The sequence below is a fragment of the Anomaloglossus baeobatrachus genome, chromosome 4 (assembly GCF_048569485.1).
Source record: "Anomaloglossus baeobatrachus isolate aAnoBae1 chromosome 4, aAnoBae1.hap1, whole genome shotgun sequence".
NCBI lineage: Eukaryota > Metazoa > Chordata > Amphibia > Anura > Aromobatidae > Anomaloglossus > Anomaloglossus baeobatrachus.
This window is the reverse complement of record NC_134356.1, coordinates 380,347,769-380,371,908: the sequence shown is the minus strand read 5'-3', so window position 1 is coordinate 380,371,908 and position 24,140 is coordinate 380,347,769. Positions and strand designations below refer to the sequence as shown.

General features: G+C 40.9%; 1 protein-coding gene across 2 annotated transcripts in view; it reads left to right on the top strand.

The window, feature by feature from the left end:
• The first annotated feature begins 6,474 nt into the window (after positions 1–6,474).
• HGF (hepatocyte growth factor) overlaps positions 6,475–24,140 on the top strand; it is a 262,687-nt gene continuing 245,021 nt past the window's right edge. For both annotated transcript variants that reach the window (XM_075342579.1, XM_075342578.1), the window contains exon 1: positions 6,475–6,561. In XM_075342579.1, the coding sequence (XP_075198694.1) occupies positions 6,513–6,561 (49 nt within the window). In that variant the 5' untranslated portion in view covers positions 6,475–6,512. The remainder of the gene's footprint in view (positions 6,562–24,140) is intronic.

The window sequence follows — 24,140 nt, the reverse complement described above, 5'->3', positions numbered from 1 at the left end:
CGCAGACCCATTATAATCAATGGGTCTGCTCACACATCAGTGATTTTTCACTGAACGTGTCTCCGTGCAGCGTGCATGCATGGCCATGATTCTGCATGGAGACAAGTCAGTTTTTTTCTGGCATCACTGATGACCCACGGACCACACTATGGTGTGATCTGTTTGTGATCAGTGAAACACGTACCAGAAAATCATGGACATATTAAATATTAAATATTTTCAACTTACCTTGCCTGCGATTCGCTCTGGAGCCTTCGGTCTCAGCTTCTGCCTGGCTCATGAATATTCATGAGAGCAGGAAAACCCGACCAGGAAGTAGGTGCTGAGAGCGGTGGGCGGACGCTGCAGAGCTGAAGACTTCAGCATCATGGCCAGCAGCAGTGAAGGCAGGTGAGTAATGTCCATATGCGATCATGGATCATGGATTGCACATGGACAACCCACGTGTGCCGTGAATCATGGAACACGGAGGGACATGTGCGTGTTTTACACGTCAGTGAAGAACGTCTGTGTTTTTCACTGACGTGTGAAACAAGCCTAAAATAGTTGTAGAATTGATAGGAAGATTGGAGCAGGCAAGTTATACTTACTGAGTCTCCACGCTGCTCTAACGCTATATCTGGGGCTGCTCATTATTCTTCTAGATGTTCACGGCTTCCTTCACCCACTGGCAATCCCTGTGTCTCTCATTGGTTGCAGTCAGACGCGCTCCCATCTTGTGTGACAGCGTGTCACACAACCAATCAGAAGTGCTGAGTGTGCGTCTCCATTGCTATAACAATAAATAAATAAATAAATTGGCATAACGCCCCCCATATTATGATACCCAGTGCAGATAAAGGATACGGTTATAAGCTGCAGTCACAGCTGTGTGCTTATCTTGGCTGTGTATCAAAATAAGGGGAACCACATGCAGCTTTTTTATTATTTAAATAAATAATAAAAAATGGTATGCGGTCCCCTTCAATTTTGATACCCAGCCATGGTAAAGCTTGACAGCTGGGGGCTGGTATTCTCAAGCTGGGGAGGCCTATTCGTATTGAGTCCCCCAGCCTAAAATTAGCAGCTTGCTGCCATCCAGGAATATAGCATTTATTAGATGCAACAATCTCTGAACTTTACCTGGCTCATACCGATTGCCCTGGTGCCAGAGCAGTTGGGGTAATAACAGGTTAATAGCTCACAGCTGCCACCAAGCCCTACATTAGCAATGAGAGACTTCTATGAGACCCTATTACTAATACTATAAATGAAAAAAAATAAACACAAACACCAAAATTAATCCATTATTTGAAATAAAGTACAAAAAACACCCTTTTTCACCCTTATATTAACCCCCAAAACAATCAGGCCTTAATCCACACGAGATACCATGATGATTCCAGCTCTACTACATCTGAAGTGACAGCAGCAGCCATAAAATGTGACCACCTGATGTGAACTTCAAGCAGAGAATGAGATTTGCGATGAGCAGAGATATCACTCAGGTTATTTGAGGTCACAGCTGGAGGTTCCCACGATCTTCCAGCTGTGATTGCAGGTAACCTCACATGAGGTCATTCAGTTCAATGAGGTCACCTGAGGTCTTGTGTGGCAATTAGTGAACTCAGAAGAAATTTCACAACAAAGTTTATGGTGACTTATCTCCTGTTACCCTTGTGAAAATGAAAGATTTTTTGGGTTAAAGTAACATTTTTGTGGTAAAAATTGATTTTTTTTTTATTTTCACGGCTCAATGTTATAAAATTATGTGAAGTATCCTGGGATTTCAGGGTTCTCACGAAACATGTAGATGAATTCCTTCAAAGGTTTAGTTTATAAAATGGAGTTTCTTGAGGTATTCGACTGTTTAGGACTGTTTAGGAGTATCAGTGACTCTTTAAATGATAGCGTCCATTCCCTCTAATTTTGACTTCAAAAAGTCTCTGATTTAAAGGCATAAAAATTCAAAGTTTGAAAATTGCTAAATTTTAGGAAAATTTCCAATATCTTCTCAAATAAACACACAAAAATACCATCCTAAATTCACCACTGTTATGAAAAAACAATATCAGAATCACTGGGATATGTTGAAGCATTCCAGAGTTATTTCATCATAGACTGACACTGGTCAGAATTAAACAAAATGTCCCGGTCTTGAAGGAGAAGATAGGCTCTGGGGTGAAGTGGTTAAAGTCACTTTCATTGAGCAGGGAAAATCCACAGGGGACCCAACTGTATGACTGGTGCACAGAGTGGGTTGGTCCTTGGCTGCTATGTAGAGTATGTTTTCCCTGAAATGCAACTGCATTTCAGAGTGAAACATACCTGGTTGTGATCATACAGCAAGTGGCTGATACATACTGTGCATAGTTTTGGCATCATGTATCATCAGACAAATTCCCAGATGATGTACTGGTCTATACCACAGATAAATATATTCATAGAGACATTGACTCTGCAGGTCCTACACCTCCCTATCACTTAACTCTATTTATCATTATTCCCAAAATAAAACTACTAATCTAATTTTCAATGTTCTTCAGGTCTGCAGTGGTACAGCACACTCTGCTTTAGGCCTTTCGATTTCTAGCTCTAATGAGGAGCTGTGTGGTCTGACCTCCTATTCTTTGGTTGTAAAACCCTAAAATGGGTTCTTTCCCTTCCTCATCATTTATAATGTGTTAGAGTCCCCTTGATTGTTAGACCATGTAATTTAATAGATGCATAGATTTATGAGAAAGGCTGAGCAGCTGAAACTACCATCCTTTATGTCCACTCTGTTTGATACAGTCTTCATCAAATTGTGAAATGGCACCAGTCATTTTTAGTAGTTTGTACAAATCAAATAGCAAATTGTTTTGCTCCTGCAAATTTTATCAAGTCGATAAAAGTTTGAAGTTAATTTGAAACCTAAAGCACATAAAGTGATAGTTTAAAACTAGACGATATGCCATCACTTTATGATCAGTAGTGTTCAAACGTCTGTGACTGAACTAATCCTGATAATAAAGGAGCCATTGAAGGGGCTTATTCAGAGCTGCAGCAGTTCTAGCCACGCAGCTGTCTAGGGAACTGCAGCATGTCCAATTTAGGGTATGTGCGCACAGTGTGCGTATTACATGCAGTTACGCTGCGTTCTGCACTGCAGCGTAACTGCATGCGTCCTGCGTCCCCTGCACAATCTATGGAGATTGTGCAGGAGCCGTGGCGCACGTGGCATGTTAGAACGCAGCGATTCGGCTGCTTGCCGAATCGCTGCGTTCTAAGGAGTGACATGTCACTTCTTTCGTGCGTTCTGCATGCTGTCTATAGGGAGAGGCAGCATGCAGAGCGCACGAATCTGCCGGCACCATGCGCTTCAGAACGCAGCTTTTCAGCTGCGCTCTGAAGCGCACATTTTCGGTGCGGTGCAGAGCGCACACGTGCGCACATAGCCTTACTCAAATAGAGCTACACTGTAGCTCCCTTGCATGGAGACCCGACTATGCAGGACTGAGGTGTCCTAGAGGTCTAATTTTCAGGAGTGATGGGATTTCAAAAGAGCAAAGAGCAATACCCATTTAAATTAATTGAGTTCAAGATATTATTTTATAATCTTAATCTGTAATATGAGAATAAATCCCCAAATCAAATGCCCTGATCCAGGTGTGCAAATGTTTGTCTAAAAATGTTCTATCATGTCACTATAAATCTGCATGTACTTGATGTAATGATGTGTAGTGCCTGCAAGTAAACATCACCATCTAGTGGCCGAACAGTATAATAATATAGGTAAAAGGTTATGTTGGATGTGTTGATTAGATAAGTTGCCCAGTAACTGACTGCAGGGCAAGAAACAGTTAAGCTGTAGGATTAGAGAGCGAATACCCACCCGTTGGTGAGTAACAAGCTGGGATGGTGAGATGAAATGGAATGGTAAGCCAGAAGAGACCCTACCTTATGGGAGGCAAAGCTGGGAACACTTAAAGGTTAGCGGGATGGTGACATTTTGGGGAGAGAAGAAGTCAAAGAGTGAGCAGGACTCCATGATGACATAGTGAAGGCCTGGAAAGGGGGACAGCAAGGAACAGTTAGCAAACACGGCTGAGCTGGAAATCTTGTTCCTGAAGTGGAAGGATATGTGCGAGACCTGGAGCCAATTTGTTCTGTGTAGGAAGTATGGCCGATTAGCCTGGCAAAGGGAATCATCCAGTCCCCTAAGTGAAAGTCTATGTTGGAGATCGAGTCTCACAACCCAGCTTGGTCTATGACATGCAGAAGAACCAAACAATTGAAAACTCTGAAGGCCCAGTTACTCGTCGATTCCCCATCAACCCCTAAAAGAAAACCAAGGGCATATGCAGACTGGATGGAGATGCAGCTAATACTCCCCAGGTCATCCAGGAGGTGCTTTCAACTGATGGGGGTTCTGCTATGGTGCAGGTGGCACAGACGATTATGGCCTTTGTCTGTGGGATGGGCGTATCGCTGACATGAGAGACTAAAGGACCTGAGAACCAGCTCAGAGAAGGGACCCGCAGTAGAGAAACAAGGAAAGTAAGTTGAAGTAGAAGCAGAGTCGGATGCCTGGAGACCCTCATTGGGAGTGTTGCAACCTCGATGAGGATAAATGCTGAAGTCCATAAGGGATCTCAAATGCAAAATTCTCTGTTATTGTTGGCTGTGAATGTATGAAGTTTTTGTCTTTCTTTCCTCTGTGCTGGATTGGTGGACTTTGAGCTGCAAGAGGGTTCTACATCCTTCACTGCTTTGGATTTTATCCCATTGTCCCATAGACTGTGTTCCATGCACTTTGCCCTTCCAGCCTGGATTTTGTCCATATTGCCCCATGGACCAGCTCCTGATATGAGCTCTATTGAAAAAGATCTGACTTAGTCAAGAATTTATAAATAATTAATAAAGGCTGAGATGCACACAGTTTTTGAAAAAATACAAAAAGTATTTATTATTATGCGTGACACATAAAGGACATACACAGACAATGGTGGTTTAAAATCAACACAGCAGAAAAAATGGGTGGTGTGACAGAGGATGGAGCTAGTAATATTTGCAAATTGCAGGTAGATATGAGCTCTATAAGTACAGCTATTGATATTAGCAATAAGGAGATAGAAAAATCACAGGGTAAAAAACCTTATAACCATGGTAATTCATCAATATATACCCAATAATGGTAGTAAATCGGCACTGAACATTATTGAAAGAATAATCAGTCATATGATAAAGACTGCCACATAAGAATCAGTGTCAATTAATATAGATCATTGCAGCGAAGCAAAGTGCAAAAACCCGCTTAGGATATACAATAGATATTAGCCAGAGCCGCTGCAGACAATAAAAAAGGGGTTAAAGACAAAACAGTCCAGCTAACTACAGCAGCAATGACAATAAATGTTATTAAGCAGGTCCTTAGGGCATACATAGGCTGCAATGTAATCAAAGGCAGTACATAAAGATCAGCGATCACCACTGGTAAAGGTTATATACCCAAATGTAAAATGAGCTCAATTGAGAGGATACCCACCAAAGTAGCAGCCCCACCAGAGCACACCGCCCACACCTGACGCGCGTTTCGCAAAGGTTTCGTTGAAGCCGTATCCTCATAGCTGAGGTGAACTTGGAGGAAATGTGTCTGTTGGTGCTTGATACTAGTGAAATGGCCGTTAAGATATATGTCTGCTACTTTTCATGTAAAGTTGCAATCCAGAGACCTTGTAGTAAAGAACTGTTGTTTAATAAGAACTATCAGCCTCTGTCTCTGTTATCTCTACAATCCGGTCCTGCCCTTCCCAAGACAATGGAGAGAAGTGGCCTCCTGAAAAGTATGAGTATGGCCTCCTTAGAGTGCCTGCACCCGGCTTCCCTCCCGCATTATTTTAGCGCACTGTTTTCATATAAGTGTACTTTTATGCAAGGCGATGGTGAGTGCCGCTTTCTTCCTCTATTCCTGGATACTTTACTACTTCCGTCGGCAATAGACATTATTTTTTTCCTGTTTAGGAAAATGCCATTTATCTTTTTCGTTACTAATATATCATAAGAACTGTACAGTCATACAAGAAGAGGATAATTCATTTTAAAACACTGGGAACAGAACTGCTGAGAGCTTGAGCTCGCTTTCCTCTCTTATGGGTGGGGACAGACTGAAAAATCTTATCTAGATGAAAGTCTTCTGAAGTGAAGTCTTAATGATCAGATTTCAGATAAGATTGCAGTGCCTCTTCCTTTGGGATTCATAAAGCACTGCAGTTCCCGTGTAGCTGCCTTTAGGGGATGCTACTACTAAGCAAATATCCAATGTATCTGTTACATGCAAATCCCTATAACAACTGACATTGTAACCTACAAGCAACTGAGAACTTTTTCCAGTGCTCAGCTAAGAAACCATTCTTATTATTGCAAAGGAAAAGGGTAGGAGGAGTCACCCAGCTACAGCCAGAGTACTAAGAGGAGCTGCGGAGAAGCACATCACTTTACTGAATGGTGCTCTGCAGTAAGTCTACATCCCTGTGACATCTGCCAGGATCAACATGTGGGCAGCAAAACTTCTACTTCTTTCTCTACTCATTTTATGTACAGGTGGGTCCAACTGTTTTACTGTATATCAGTTCTATCCTGAAAGCATTGGATATGTCAAAATGCTTCTTGATATAATCAGTTGTTATTTAGTTTTTACTATATGTATTTATAGATTTTTGTATTATGTATGCTTTAATTTGATACTATTGATAAACAAAATGCAGATATTACAAACATGAATCAATCGTTACAAGCTTTTATATTGGTCATTTTGGCATTGCTACTTATTTATTTCATTCTCTTTTATTCTTTTTTGATGGTTTAATTGTATTGTTTTAAACTGAATGCCATTTTTGCTATTTATTTCATTCTCTGTTGTTCTCGTTATGTCTCTTTTGAAGGTTTTAATTGTTAACATTTTTAAGATGAAATATAAATTGCTACAGTTTTCACACATTTTGTGATTTTAATTGAATATGTTATTATTTGATCTAAAGATCAACTACATTTGGATGTGTTAAATTAAAAAAAAATCTATCTTCTATCTATCTATCTATCCATTATCTATCTATCTATCTAAAACCCCTGGATATAAAACATCTGGCTTTTTTGCCTGTTTAATTTTATGCTCCTGTTTACTACAGTTTTTATATAACTTTATATACAAAGCACTAGAAACTTGTAGAAAAAGTTGCACATGAAATTAATCAAAGTAAAAATCTATCTATCTATCTATCTATCTATCTATCTATCTATCTATCTATCTATCACCCCTGGATATAAAACATCTGGCTTTTTTGCCTGTTTAATTTTACGCTCCTGTTTACTACAGTTTTTATATAATTTTATATACAAAGAACTAGTAACTTGTAGAAAAAGTTGCACATGAAATTAATCAAAGTAAAAATCTGCCTCTGGCTGGAATTTTTTTTCTCTCCTTAATAAAACTGATGTGCACTTTATCATGGTGGCAGATAAAGGGAAGATTGATACCCTTACTGACCTGTAATAAATAGAGGTCACTTACTAACTGGGTGAACTGGTGCAAATGAACTGCATTAGATTTATATTACCGAATGGTCTCGGTAGAATTATTCTTTTTAATAAATGTTGAACTTTTTGCTGTAAATAGTTTCAGTTTTCAAATCAAAGAGAAAAATGTGTCAAGTTACTAAGCCTCATGCATGTTTGAAATACCTATCTGGAGGCTATTTCCAAATCACTAGTGTGTATGTGATGACTATTAAAGCAATACACCCATGTTGCTCTTCATACAGTACAGGGGGGAGAGAAATCACATTGCATTTAATTAGACCTTAATGATAAAATGTCCTGCGTTTTGGTAACAGGGGGTTAAAAGCATGACAGAAACAATCTTCAGCTCAGCATTAACCAATGAATTTCCATCCAAAGCCTTCAATTTTGTCAGTCTGCGGTTTCGAAGCGTGATTATACCTGATATTTTATCTGAAAATGAGGAAGTGACTTGCAAATGGCAAATGCAAAATCATGTCATTTTCCTCCGATTGTTGTGTTTAAAGGAGAATCTGCTGTAAGGAGGAATTGAGGCTTGTTGCTTCCATTTAACTACAGATTTGCATTAGGAAATATTTGAAGACATTGTGAGTGCAGTATTTTCAGTATAAGCCATAGAATTTGCATGGCTGTAAAAAGATGTAGACAGTAGAATATTTATTATGCCTTTTTCATTTCATGGACTTGGTAGTGTGGGGGGATATTATACAGAGGGGCAGTGTGGGGGGATGATATTAATATTTATAGAGTTTATTTATGGGGAGTTTTAGCATATTGTAACAGATTCAGAATAACATGAGATTTTGATGTATTTGTAGAGGATTTTTTTTGCAATCTCACTGTATCCATTCAGTTGTTTTATGTGTTTATGGCTTGTTGGCCACTATATTGTCTACATTTTTAATTAGTTGGTGAACATTTACATAAGAAAAGTTTAAGGAAATAAGTGTATTGTCTTTAAATATTTGTTCAATCGTAATGACATTGAAACGTGACAGGTATTGAAAGAACACAATATCTGACTGAACAGATACAAATTTTGCTAGAATTTCAGGCTTCAAGTAAAGAGAAACCAGATACTTGTAAGATACACCAATGTACTAATTGCAATCCTAGCAGTCATTTCAGATAAAGTAATTACTGTACCATCTAATATCCAGTCTAATAGACAAGATAGGGATGGTTGGTGGTGTATTACATTGCCAAAACCAGATGTTTATGTAAGAAAGACACAAATTTTGACTCAATGGACCATAATAAATAACAGGAGTGTCTTGCGGGATGTAAATCGTGCCATTAGCCTAAGGGAATGTATATGATATAACTTTCTGTGTTTGCCTTTGTAATAACTGAGCGCAAAAATGAGAAACATTAGTAACATTATCATCAGGTATCTAAATAAGCATTCATATATTAACAGTTGATTTTCTATGGAGAGTAATTGATGTAACATTACCATAGAGGAAAGTATGGAAATCTTCATTTATATTGTAAAAAAAACCCTAATTCTATAAATATCTCATTTATGTGACATGTCTAACCTTGCATGTAATTCAGGGTACTAAAATGTCATTAAAGGGTAATTTGGGCAAGACTGTATATTTATACAGAAGGAATAGTCATGTCTATAAGTAACAGTCCGTGACATGTATAATGGATTGTTCCCTTGTAAATGTACAATCTGGTAATGCCCTAACTGATTATTTCTATGGGCTTTATTTGTTGAGAGCGTTCAGCCGTACACGAGCTCATATGACTGTGTCTAAGCTGTGTGCAATGATTAAGCAATGTACATCTGAGCATTAGACATCCCAATAGCTAATTGTATGTTTCACTTCGTAGAGCTGGAGTTGGCACAGTGCCAGTGGCGCAGGCTTAATGTAGTTGTATGTTGTTATCTGTGGAACATATGAATGTCAGAAATCCTATTTATAGCATTTTGAGGTTTCAGAAATATGTCTTGAAGCTTTAAGAACAGAACATTTCCTAAAGAATTAGATCACTCGCTAATTCAATTAAATAATGAGAGAGCATATTTATTCATTATAGGCATTGTGCCAATATGCTCTTATGCATAGCAAAAATTCCTACAGAAATATAATAATATCATCACCACCATTATTTATTTTTATTGTTCGCTTTTCCCCATCATTGTAATTTGACCACTTATTTAATCTCAACAATGTAGATTTAATGAAGCAGATCATTAGTGAGGTTTCTGAGAACTAGATCTGCTTCCTGGGGTAAGGGAAAATGCCAAAATCTGAAATATCATGGTTATTCTTAATCAGCTGTTATATGGAAAATATGTTTCGGTAATTTAATGATCAGTATGAGCATATATAGCTAAATATCTGTGACAAAAATTGCACAGAAAAACTGGCAGATATTTATTCATTTTAGACACTTTTACACCTCACTAGACTACTAGAGAGTTTATTCTAGTTTCCACAAAAAGGGATTCTGACTTTGATGAGTGAGTACAACTATGCTCGGGGGCTCAGTACTCTCGAAGTTCAGATAGATGCTCGTATGGGCGGGGGCAACTTGTGTACCAATATAATGGAAGTCAATGGGGAACTCGAGCATTTTTCTGAAAGATCTACTGGAAAAATGCTTGAGTTCCCCCATAGATTTCCATTATACTGGGTACACGAGTTGAGCCCATCCAAGCATCCAACTGTTGGTTACGACTAGAGAGCACCCATGCATGGTAGTGCTCATTCATCACTAATTTTCACCCTAAATATTTTTTTCTTTGTAAAAGTGAACTTGGTAATAACAAAATTATTTTAGCAAGCTATGTGACTTAGAGAATATTTTTACAGCACAAAACCTATGGAAACCTACCCTCACAAAATGTGGGCAGTAACATAGCCTTTTATAAGATTGGATAACTCCAAGTGGACACCACCCCTACAGACATGTGGAATTATACATTATCCTGCACACAATTAAAAGATGCCCAAAAGAAGAGAAAAAGAGGGAAATACAAAAATTTAAACATAATAGGAACTCATCATAAAACCGGCAAAGGTGGTATGACAGTGATGAGTATATTGGACCACAAAAACCAGCAATAAGTAATAAAAAAAAGTCATGCCCACCCAAAGTGATAGAGGATAAAGAATTATTTTTCTTCATGATAATAGTACAGTATATAAAACATTAAGCAACATGAAAGAAGTACATAAAGAACTGACAAACACATCATCATACTCAAAATTGGAAACTCCGTCTACATAGCATTATGCTAAGGAATTACAAATTTTATTAGTTTATAAAATTTAACTTCACATCAGGAAGTCCTAGAATGGAGACATTTGGCATGCTTCCTAAAGTAGACAAACATGGAAATTTAGGAAGACTGATAATCTAATATGTGGCCACCCTGACTGATCAAATTTCTGCATAAGTTGAAGGCTTTATAAACAGAGTTGTCTTACACTTGAATATTTTTTTGCAGGTATAAAGGGTTTTAAAATAATAAAGGTAGGCATGCTCACCATTCAGTGACCCCATGGATCTAAAGCAGGCTACTCTATAGGTGTGCTTCTTCTTTGGAAGTCATGATTTCTCTGTTTAGACGTTTTCTAGGACTGTCCGGTGACTAGATGAGTGTGTAATCTGATATTTACCTGAAGATGTACTTTATAAGTCATCTAACTGCTGCAGCCAATCAAATGCTACAGCAGTCCTGGTGACTTCAGATTGAAAACAACAGCACTTCTGGAGCTAGCGCACACCTCTATAGCCACGGAAGCTTGATCCACAGGAGTGCAAAAGAGTTTATTAGTATGAAACCATTCACGCTTGTATTAGTAACTACAAAATTTAGAAATAAACATTTCTGACATGCAAAAACAAAACCCAAAAAAATTAGTGACCAATATAGCCACCCTTATTTATGATGACACTCAACTGCCTAATATCCATAGATTCTGTAAGTTACTTGATCTGTTTATGATCAACATTGTGTGGAGCATCCACCACAGCCTCCCAGACACTGTTCCGAGAGGTGTACTGTTTTCCCTCCCTGATCATCTTACATTTTATGAGGGATCACAGGTTCTCTATAAGGTTCAGATCAGGTGAACAAGGAGGGCTATGATATTATTTTTTCATCTTTTAGACATTTACAGGCCAGCCACGCTGTGGAGTAGTTGGATGCATCTGATGGAGCATTGTCCTGCATGAAAATCATGTTTTTCTTGAACAATACCAACTTCTTCCTGTACCACTGCTTGAAGAAGTTGTCTTCCAAAAACTGGCAGTAGGTCAAGGAGTTGAGCTTCACTCCATCCTCAACCCAAAAAGGTCCCACACGTTTATCTTTGACGATACCAGCCCATACCAGTACCCCACCTCCACCTTGCTGGCGTCTGAGTCGGAGTGGAGATCTCTGCCCTTTACTGATCTAGCCTCTGGCCCATCAAGAGTGAGTTACTCTCAGTTCATAAGTCCATAAAACCTTTGAAAAATCAGTCTTAAGATATTATCTTGGCCCAGTCTTGACGTTTTATCTTGTGTTTCTTGTTCAAAGGTGGTCGTTTTTCAGCCTTCCTTACCTTGGCCATGTCCCTGAGTATGGCCAAGCTGGGGGCAAATAGCATCTTGGCAGCTTCACGCTTGGTTTTCCTCAATTCATGGGCAGTTATTTTGTGCCTTTTTTGCCCAACACGCTTCTTGCAACCCTGTTGGCTATTTGCCATGAAACACTTGATTGTTCAGTGATCACGCTTAAAAAGTTTGGCAATTTCAAGACTGCTGCATTCCTCTGCAAGACATCTCCCAATTTTGGATTTTCAGAGCCCGTCAAATCTATCTTCTGAACTATTTTGCCAAAGGAAAGAAAGTAGCCTAATAATTAAGCACACCTTATATAGGGTGTTGATGTCATTACACCACTCCCCTCCTCATTACAGAGATGCACATCACCTGATTTACTTAATTGGTAGTAGGTTGTCAAGCCTATATAGCTTGGAGTAGGACAACATGTATAAAAATTATCATGTGATCAAAATTTGCCTAATAATTCTGCACACAGTGTATGTGTAATAGTAAGTAAAATTATCTGGTGTCTTTTAAAGTCACCTACAGCAAACAACTGGAGATGCTGAAGGAACAGTATCTGATGTTTCAAAAAAATGACTGATATATCCAATGTCAGGTGCCTGTCTTTGTTGCGAGATCAGAAGCTGAGCTCATATGTTTGCAGGCAGCTGATGGCTGTGTTTTTCAGCTATCATCTTCCTATAACAGAAAAGAGTGGAGCGTGCCAAACCTGCTTCGGTGACTCCTTAAATTACACTGTCACTCTCTGACAGCATTAACATTGCATAGCCTGGGAAGCTTCTCCATGAGTCCATCAACCTATCTGTAATGCAATCATGAGAATGAAGCGGCAACTCACTCTGGTAAATGGTAAACTTTATTCTGCGATTTCAGACAAAAACATAATCGGGGAGAGAGGAGGGTGCAGGGGTGGCAAACGGACGACAGCCCTTTTGCGCTGTGGCTAGCGCCTTGACGAAGGAATCGTCAGAGCGCTAGCCACAGCTCAAAACGGCTGTTGTCCGTCTGCCGCCCCCGCATCCCCCTCTCTCCCCGATTATGTTTTTGTCTGCAATCGCAGAATAAAGTTTGCCATTTACCAGAGAAAGTTGCCGCTTCATTCTCATACTTGGATTATCTTGAACTTGACCACGCTGCCAGCAGAGCACCACCTGGAGCGGCCATACAAAAGTCCTGGAACAGCTGAACGCTTGATTCCGTGAGCCCAACATTCTAATGTTATTTTGTGACTATCTGTAATGCAATCTTTGGATGCCACTGTTTGCCATGACAGCTAGGAATCTGCTGAAAGCTCCCATCTCTACCATGATTGGGCAACATTGAAGTCCAACCTATGGCTAAGTTTCATACAAGAATGTGATTTTTACTATAAACTGCAATACTATGTTATTTTAATACAAGCCATCAGGTGTACATTAAAAATAATTAAAATACTTATAAAAACAGGAAAAAAAATTGAAACCTCTCTTCTTTCTGCATTAAAAATAATTTAAAAAAAGATAAAAAATGCACATATTTAGTACCACTGCTTTTTTAAAAGTTAGATCTATTAAAAAGGTTAAATAATTATTAACCAGCGCAAAGAGAAAAATCGAAACATCTGAAGTTAGGTTTTTCGGACACTGCAACTTGGAAAAAAAACAATAGGGTGTGATCAAAACATCGTAATTACACCACACTGGTGTTGATAAAAACGTTAGATCATCACACAAAAAGCAAGTCCCCACACAGCTCCACTAACTAAAAATTACAATATTTAATATCTTGGAAAATGATGACATTAGCAATACTTTTTTACACATTTCCAATTTTTTTTACATCTTATAAAAAGATTATTCAAATTTGGTATTACTTTAATTGTACTGAACTGAAGAATAATATTGCCAGGTAATTTATGCCATACAATGCATGCCATAAAAACAAACCCAAAAAACAAACTGCTACTCACAAAAAATAGCTCTCATACAGAACTTTCAACATAAAAAAAGAGAAAAGTTACTACAGCTTTTGGAAGAAGGGGGGGGCAAAATAACATATTTTATGGCTAATTTATAGGTAACAAAGAAACACTCAAAAGACCTGTTTTCAAAAAGGGGATAACAGATACAGGACAACACTTAGAAAAGTAGAGGTGGTAAAATATTTGAGCATACATAACTGACATACACAAATAAACTTACAGTAACTAACTTTTGACCCTGATTTACACATTGCCAAAAGTTTTGAATTTGTTCCTATTGCAAAAAATGACACACATGTGCAACACCTTCATAAAGCAGGTTCAAACTGTTTTTCTGATATTCATTGTGAAAGGGTGGAAAAATGGGATTTTTTTTTTAATCCTGCCCTTTAGTTGTTACTGTATAGTCGCATCGTATCAATCTAGAGTTTAGGGTGATCAGTGATCAGCTTTAGGCGACTTTCATGCACAGTATTTCGGTTGGTATTTTGTAGTTGTAACTTAAAACCATGAGAGACTGCAAAACTTGTACAGATCTTTCCAATATATTATATCGTATAATTCCAAGTATGGTAAAATTGTGAACAAAAAATTGCAATTCTGCCATTGTTTTATGGATTTTATTTTTGTAAAGCTTATTCTGCACTAAAAATGGCTTAGCAATATGATTCTCCAGGTTAGTATAATTACAGAAATACTAAACTTATTAAATTTTTTTATTATTTTAGTGGAAACAGTTTTTTTGGGAATTTATAAAAAAAAAAGTCTTAATTTCTATTTTTTCCGCCGATTGAGGGATGTGAGCACTTGTTTTTGACACCCTGAAATTATCTGTATTTTTTTTTTAACAATTTAGAGTAAATGTGATAGTTTGATTGACTTTTATTGTATTTTTTGTGTAGAGTGGTGCTGTCGAAAAATGGCAATTCTGGCATTTTGATTTTTTTTTCTTCTTAGCAATTAAAAGGGTTGTCCACTACTAGGACAACCTTTTCTGATTCCACATGTTCCCCCTAGGAAAAATAAATAAGCTTATAATACTTACCTCGTACTATTCCATGCCATTCCAGTGGTGCCACGGCTCATGTTCCCGGGGCTCACATGACGTTGTGACATCAAGCAAGCCCCGCATCCAATCAGCGCTGGCTACTGTCTCCCCACCTTCAGACCAAACGAGTTAATCTACAGGAAGTGCTCCCGTGTCTGAAGGGTGACAGAAGCCGGTGTTGATTGGACGCGAAGTTCATGAGAAACATGAGGAATCAGAAGTGGTTGTCCTAGTAGTGGACAACCTCTTTAACAAACAGTGTAAATAATGTCATATTTTGATAGTTTTCTGTACATGGTATTAAATAATTTAAAAATTCAAAATGTATTTTTTTCAAACATAGTTTTTAATGAAATTATTGCAATGAGTCCTATAAAAATGGATGCCATATAGACCATCCGTCAGTAGGTAAAACATTTTTTATATATGACAATATATTAATCATCTCATGAAAATTTTTTCAGTGTGTGTGACTAGAACATAGAAAAGTATTTATATTATTAGTGGAAAAACTTGTAAGATTTGTTTGTGTACTTTGCCAAACTATTGACAATAGGTAAAATAAAGCAAATGTATCATATTTTCAGTGTTATATTTTGCGGACAGATACAATCAAAATTAAAATATATTTTGTATGCAGTTCTTAGCGTTACAAAATAAATACAGGGAATTGACCAAGCTGTAGTTTTCTGCAATGCATGCATCATACAGGACATGAAGATCATGTAACAGTCAGCTCTGAGCTGTTAGTAAAGTCTACTCACTGATTGCTTCTGCTTTTAAATAAATAATCATATTTGCCAAACTGAGAGGAAATCATTACAGCCCTGCCAGCAAGAAGCATGTAATAGCAATTGATTTGTAATATATTTCTGGAAAATAAATGTCAAGTCACTGTGGTAGCAAGAAGACGTTCACTGGGAGAGGATGATAATGAATGAATCATTATGGTTAGTTTATTGGCTTGTCTGCATTGTTGTTTGGTCATTGTTACATTCGTTCTGGGTTGTTTTAATTGTTAATCTAGTTTGTTTTTCTAGCTGGGACCTGAATCTACTTGTTTGCAAATTACTTTGTGATTGAGTTGTGGGATTTGCTCAGTACACATTCTAAGTACCCTATTTTTCTGTTTATAAGACGCACTTTTCCTTCCAAAAATTCTTATAATCTGAATGTAGCATACCGGGGGGGGTGGAGAGGGCCAGTGGACTGCTGCAGGGCCTGTGCATTAGCTGCGATGGCTGGGCTGGTGCTGCAGCCGCTGTGCAGGGGCTATGGTGGCTGGACTGGTACTGCGGTGGCTATGCAGGATCTGCAGCGGCTGGTGCAGGGTCTGCGATGGCTGGTGTAGGGTCTGCGGTGGCTGGTGCGGGGGTCTGCAGGAGCTGGTGCTGCGGTGGCTGTGCAAGGTCTGCGGCGGCTATGTCTGGTCTGCTGTGGCTGGTGCAGGGGTGGCTGTGAGGGGTCTGGGATGGCTGGTGCTGAGTGGGGTCTGCGACAGCTGGGCTGATGCTGCAGGGCGGGCAGTGAGAACTTTAAATAATGGCACCCGGAGTCAGCACATGTGCAGATGGAGCTCTCGGCACAAGATCTCATCTGCGAACGTGCAACCTCTGACCCATAGATTTCCCAGCAGCACTCTTTTTTGCTCTGAATTTTAAAAAATACGTTATGTTGCAGAGCAACAGTCATCTTCCAATACAAAGTGTAGGGAAAATCAGTAAGTACCAGTATTTTTGTAAATTACAAAAAAACCCCATTATTTTTTAAAATGAAGCTGACATCTGTACACAACATGAATCAGTTAAGCTGCACAAGTTAAGTCAGGTATATTTTTCTCTGGGACACTGGAGCCACCTGTATATTGTCCCCCACGTACCTCTGTCTGGCCTTCCACGCCTTCTTGTTTTCACTTTTCCCTGTCAAGCACATCAACTCCAAACTTCTTCACTCTGTGCCAGGCTTTTGGTGTGGCTAGGCCTCTGATGTCCCTGCACAACATGGGTCCCCTAAGTCAGTGAATAGGCCGCTTGCAACGGACATCGTAAGTTGTGACACCATGGCATGTAAAGGGATGTCAGAGTCCTTGTCATTCCAGAAGTCCTGCCTCGGAGTAAAGAAGATGAGAGATAATGCAAGTGATGAATGAAAAGAAGGGGCACATAGGACGTCAGTCTGTGGAGGTGTCGGGAGAGGTGCGCGGTGAGGCGAATGTTATTTTTTGTGAATTTTTTAAAGTCTTACTTTTATTATGCTCTTTGGTATGTGAAGATCTCAGTGCATAATAAGCGACATTAAATTTGCATCATATACTGTAGCTTTGATGCAATTCCCATGATAAATTTGAGAGATATTCCAAATTGATCATCTCTCCAAGAAAATGTAAGATTTGTATAGAAATATCACTTAGGAAACTGTAATTCAAATTATGAGAAAACGCAAAAGGGCTTTTGTGCGTTACCTAGTGACACCAATCAGATGTTAATGGGCTAGCCTAGCAATAGGTTTGTCACATTACTTTCTTTTTAATTATTATAAAAATGGTGGAGGAGAACTAGTCAAAAGATTTCAAAGTTTGTGAAAATTCAATGCAACATCTGTAGGCTGGATAATGAAACCTGATGGCCCTACTGACTTGCCAGCAAGATGCCATAGTGATCATTGGGCAGAAGGAAATTTAGATGTGGAACTGGGAATAGGTAACAGCAAAGAAACATGGACACAAGTTGGAATGTAGAACATAGGCTGTCAGCAGCACACAGATTGGTATTGGGACATAAGTGGTTTGCAGGATGCTGGATGGTAGCAGAATCAATGCTTGGGTGACCTAAGGCAGAGAGCACTGTGAAAATAAGCTAAATAAGGTGGCTTGAAGGTGAGTTCACAATAGCATAGGTGTAGCTGAGGATAGGGATTTGGCTCAGGGGAAGGGGAAAAACGTCTGAGTGGGCCCCTAACCCGGTAATTTTGTCCAAATGAGATCCGACAAAACATGTTGTTCAATGAGGCAGTGCACATGTCCATTTTTTTTCCTTGGATTGAGTTATCCAAGGAACTAAATTGCAGCATGCATGATTTGCCTCCATAATTTGGATCATACTTGGCCAATCATGTATACGGCACTGTGAAAATAAATTGAACAACACTTGGATGACTTGAACTGACTGAATGGAGAAGATAGAGATTTTTTTTATTACCACATCCGAGAAAAACAGATTCCACTCTGATCAAACTCAGGTCAAAGTCTGATTGGCATAATCAGACTATATTTCTCAGATGGATAAAATATGGTTGTATAACCCTAGACTAAAGGCGACTTTACACACAGCGACATCGCTAGCGATGTCGCTGCCGATCTCACCCGCCCCCGTCGGTTGTGCGTCATGGGCAAATCGCTGCCCGTGGCGCACAATCTCGTTAGGCCCCGTCACACGTACTTACCTTCCCTGCGACGTCGCTGTGGCCGGTGAACTGCCTCCTTTCTAATGGGGAGGTTTGTGCGGCGTCACAGCGACGTCACATGGCAAACGGCCAATTTAAGCGAAGGGGCGGAGAGCAGCCGAAGGAAAGACACTCCCATCTCGTTGCCAGCCGGACACAGGTAATCTGTTGTTCGTCGTTCCTGGGGTGTCACACCTAGCGATGTGTGCTGCCTCAGGAACGAGGAACAACCTGCGTGCAAAAGCAGCAACGATAATCGGGATTACAACGACCGGACAACGATGAACGATAAGGTGAGTATTTTTGATCGTTAGCGGTCGTTCGTACGTTTCACACGCAACAAAGTTGCTAACGAGGTCAGATGTGCATCACGAATTCCATGACCCCAACGATATCTCGTTAGCGATGTCACTGCATGTAAACCCCGCTTGTGTGTGTAAAAGAACCTCAGCAGATGACAGCACTGTTACTGAAAAAATCATTATACAAGGACTTTCACTGATATTACCACCAAATGGTTACCATATAGTGGTGAAGATCAGTGCTACAAAACATTAAAAGGTTAAAGTACAGTTATATTAGGTGTCTTACAGTTGACGTTCTTTGTGAAAGTCATTTTTCCTGTCTTTTCTATCTAGCCCAGCCCGACATGACAACTTCTTCCAGCCACAGCTCATCTGTATATATTACAGAAAAGGCACATTTGACTTCACACATTTGCAGCACAGTCCTCATCTACTGCTAACCTACAGAAACTCCTCATTCTGCTGATACCCCTATTAATGCATCTACTGTGTGGTACAATAACAGTGCTCCTCTTAGTACTCCACAAAATATTCCCCACCACTGTGTCTCTTCAATAAAGTTCATTTTTCACCCTCTGGATGGTATAGCCACCCTCCAAAATATATTAATGTGTGCCGCCCCCATGCCAGCAGCCGGCACTGCTCTGATCCGGACCCGCTGCGTGGCTTGAGGGATCCTCCAGACCCGGGGGTCACGCAGACTCACCAAATGAAAAGGGGGAAGTAGTTGTACGGCCAGGACCATATTTGGTTCGTGACGTCACCCACGGTGTGTGGTGAAGTGGGACACCACCGCTGCTGTTGTGGGATACCCAGGGGAGATGTAATGGCAGCTGGATATGAATCCCTCCACGGGTAGGGATGGTTGCCCCGGGGCCCAGTGTCTCTGTGCAGGGTATGGCAATGGCAGGGACTCGCGCGCCCGGACATAGCAGGGGATGGTTGGTTACTCACGAGCATATGAATCACACGAGTCTTTTGGTAAACCAAGGTGCTGGTGGCCGGCCTCCATGGCAGGTTGTACTCCGGTCTTCCACTCGGGCTGGTGGTCGCTGTCTCTTCCTCGGCACTGGTTGTGGTTGTGTGTTTGGACTTCCCGGTGTGGAACGCGGGAGTCCGCTCCCATCTTTCTGTGTGCCTGAGGAGCCGTGCCCGCTGACACTGACCCGTGGGATCTATGGGCCCTGGCGGTTGCTTTATCCCTATCTGTGGGTGGTTGTCTGCTTTTGAGACTTTGATTGGGACAGGACCTGTAATCCTACCCTCAATCCATTGATTAGCTAGGCCATTGGTGCCAGTCCTGACTTCAGGGTTTGAGTACCCCCTCTGTGCACGGTTTCCGGTCGGGTCTCCGGTGTTGGTACTGGTGGGCTCCAACCCTGCTCTGGTCCTCCTTGGATCTGCCGAGCCGTCTTCCCATCTCCTGCTGACAGAGACCACCATCTGCCACCTAGCCAAGGTACCAGGGCTCCGACCCTGGCTCCGTTCAACTTGAGCTTCTCCTCTGCTGGAGCTACACCTAGCTCCAGCCCACACTCCTCTCAACTTGAACTACAACTTCTACTACTTGTTTTCCCGCCCTGGGCTGTCTAGACCCCAAGGTTGGCATTCCCTAACCTCCTGGTCCCGCCCACTGGTGTACCTGTCTTGCCCTGAGAGGGGTGACTAGGGTGTCAGGTCGGCTGTATGTGACCTAGGTGAGGGAAGGTGTTATGCAGGGCCCTAATGTGTGACTACCTGGTTTTGCCAGGGCGTCACAAATGCACTGCAAGTGCTGTAAAAAACAATGCTCATACTTTGTTACCTAGAAAGTAGCAATCTCTTTGTGCCCATCTGAAAGTCAAATACCTTAGTGCCCTTATAACACTAAATTCCCACTTAACAGTTAATAACATCCCAAGTACCTCCCTGTACAGCTCTACCTTACACAGTACGATGGGCCCACAGATCGCCTATACACAGGACAATGGGCCTAATGCTCCTCTAATAACTATATTGTGGGCCCACAGCTCCTGTCTACACAGTTTGATGTCCTTACAGCTCCCCTATACACAGTATGTTGGGCCCACAGCTCCCTTATACACAGAATGATGGGTGCACAGCTCTCCTTTACACAGTATAATGGGCCCATAGCTCCCCTATATACAGTATAATGGGCCCATAGCTGCCTTATACACAATATGGTGTCTGCACAACTCCACTCTAAACAGTATAACGTCCCAAAAGCTTCCTCATACACAGTATTAGGTCCACACAGCTCCCCTCTATAGATATGATTTCTCTACAGCTCCGCTATACATAGAATGTTGGGCCCAGGGTTCTCCTATACACAATATGGTGGACCCACAGCTCCCTATACATAATATTATGTCCCCACAGTTCCTCTCTATACTGTATGATGAGCCCCAATAGCTCCCACACTGTGATGACCTCTTAGTAGTTACATAATTACATAGGTTGAAAAAAGACCTAGGTCCATCTAGTTCAAACTGCCTCCACCAATTCTACATTTTGTCCCTAAGTCACTTATAACCAACAATGTTGTGTACACTGAGGAAATCATCCAGGCCTTTTTTTAAAAGCTGTTATAGTGTCTGCCATCACTACCTCTTGTGGTAGGGCATTCCACAGTCTGACTGCTCTAACTGTAAAGAACCCTTTCCTATTTAGCTGCCGGAATCGCTTTTCGTCCATTCGCAGTGTATGTCCCCTGGTCCTTAGTACTGTCTTTGGAAGAAATAAGTCATGTGCCAGTCCTTCATAGTGACCACACATGTATTTATACATATAAATGAGATTTCCTCTGAGACGTCATTTTTCTAAGCTAAACATATCTAACTTTTTCAACCTGTCATCATATGTGAGGCCTTCCATTCCTTGTAGTAGTCTAGTTAGCCGCCTTTGAACTGACTCTAACTTCTGTATGTCCTTTTCAAAATATGGAGCTCAAAACTGGATCCCATATTCCAGATGTGGCCTTACAAGTGATTTATAGAGGGGTAATAATACATTGGGATCCCGTGATCTAAACTCTCTTTTTATACACCCTAAAATGTTGTTTGCTTTAGCAGCTGCTGCCTGACATTGAGTGCTGCTGCTCAGCTTATTTGTAATGAGAATACCCAAGTCCTTCTCCTGTTCTGTAGTCCTGAGTTTACTTCCATTTAATGCATACACAGCTATAGGATTACTCCGTCTTAGGTGCATTACTTTACATTTATCAACATTAAATCTCATTTGCCAAGTATCTGCCCATTCTGACATCTTATAGAGATCTTTTTGTAATATTGTACTATCAAGGTCAGTTTTTAATATCCTACATAGTTTGGTGTCATCAGCAAAAACTGACACTATACTATCAATCCCATCCACAAGGTCATTAATAAAGAGATTAAAAAGAATCGGTCCTAGCACAGATCCTTGTGGCACCCCACTGCTGACTATAGCCCATTTAGAGAATGTACCATTTATGACTACTCTTTGTTTCCTATCTTTTAGCCAAATCCTTACACAGTTGCATATAGTTTCCCCTAGTCCTTCCTTCTGGAGCTTTAGTACAGGATGTAATGTGGTACAGTATCAATAGTGATGAGCGAGTATGCTTGTTACTACTCGGTACTCGCACGAGTATCACTGTACTCGGGCTACTCGGCGGGGACCGAGTAATCTCGCGATACTCGTGGTCTTCATCCCTGCATGTTGGCGCTCTTTTGAGAGCCAGCCCTCATGCAGGGATTGGCTGGCAGACCACTGCAATGCCACAGCCCTGTTAGTTGTGGAATTGCAGTGATTGGCCGGCCCGCACAGCGTGACCGAGCCTTTATACCGGCGGGCGCGCTGTGCTCTGCTCACAGCCATCCAGACAGTCAGTGCAGGGAGAGGGTTGCTGCTTCAGGGAAAGGTTTGCGGCCCTTTATAGTTAGTTCCGGAGCAGGGCTGCAAACAGTGTGACCAGAAGTCCTTCTCAGGACATACAATAAGTTGTATACAGGCAGGCAGGGAATAGCCAGGTCGGAGTACAGTAGCAGAGTCCTTCTCAGGACTATTGTTGCTATATACAGGCAGGGTATAGCCAGGTCGGAATACAGGCTAGTGACCAGAAGAGTCCTTGTCAGGACTATTGTAGCAGTATACAGGCAGGCAGGCAGGCAGGGTATATAGCCATTCCTAGTGGTGACCGTATACCAGCCTTCATAATATCTGGGGCTGGTGTACACAGTATAAAACAGTCCAGATAGTGTCAGACTTCTCAGTAATTGTCGCTCCTAAAAACCTGTTAGGTTCTTAGTGCGTCCGTGCTTGCATTTAAAAACCGCATGTGTGTGCCTGTCGGTGGAAGCGTACAGGTGCACTTGTGTGCGTTTTTCACAAACTATTATATAACGCACAAGTGTAGTGTATAATACACGTCAGTCAGCAGTGACTGATAGTGTCAGACTTCTCAGTAATTGTCGCTCCTAAAAACCTGTTAGGTTCTTAGTGCGTCCGTGCTTGCATTTAAAAACCGCACGTGTGTGCCTGTCAGTGGCAGCGTACAGGTGCACTTGTGTGCGTTTTTCACAAACTATTATATAACGCACAAGTGTAGTGTATAATACACGTCAGTCAGCAGTGGCTGATAGTGTCAGACTTCTCAGTAATTGTCGCTCCTAAAAACCTGTTAGGTTCTTAGTGCGTCCGTGCTTGCATTTAAAAACCGCACGTGTGTGCCTGTCGGTGGCAGCGTACAGGTGCACTTGTGTGCGTTTTTCACAAACTATTATATAACGCACAAGTGTAGTGTATAATACACGTCAGTCAGCAGTGGCTGATAGTGTCAGACTTCTCAGTAATTGTCGCTCCTAAAAACCTGTTAGGTTCTTAGTGCGTCCGTGCTTGCATTTAAAAACCGCACGTGTGTGCCTGTCGGTGGCAGCGTACAGGTGCACTTGTGTGCGTTTTTCACAAACTATTATATAACGCACAAGTGTAGTGTATAATACACGTCAGTCAGCAGTGGCTGATAGTGTCAGACTTCTCAGTAATTGTCGCTCCTAAAAACCTGTTAGGTTCTTAGTGCGTCCGTGCTTGCATTTAAAAACCGCACGTGTGTGCCTGTCGGTGGCAGCGTACAGGTGCATGTTTTGCACAAACTATTATATAACGCACAAGTCTAGTGAATAATACACGTCAGTCAGCAGTGTCTGATAGTGTCATACTTCTCAGTAATTGTCGCTCCTAAAAACCTGTTAGGTTCTTATTGCGTCCGTGCTTGCATTTAAAAACCGCACGTGTG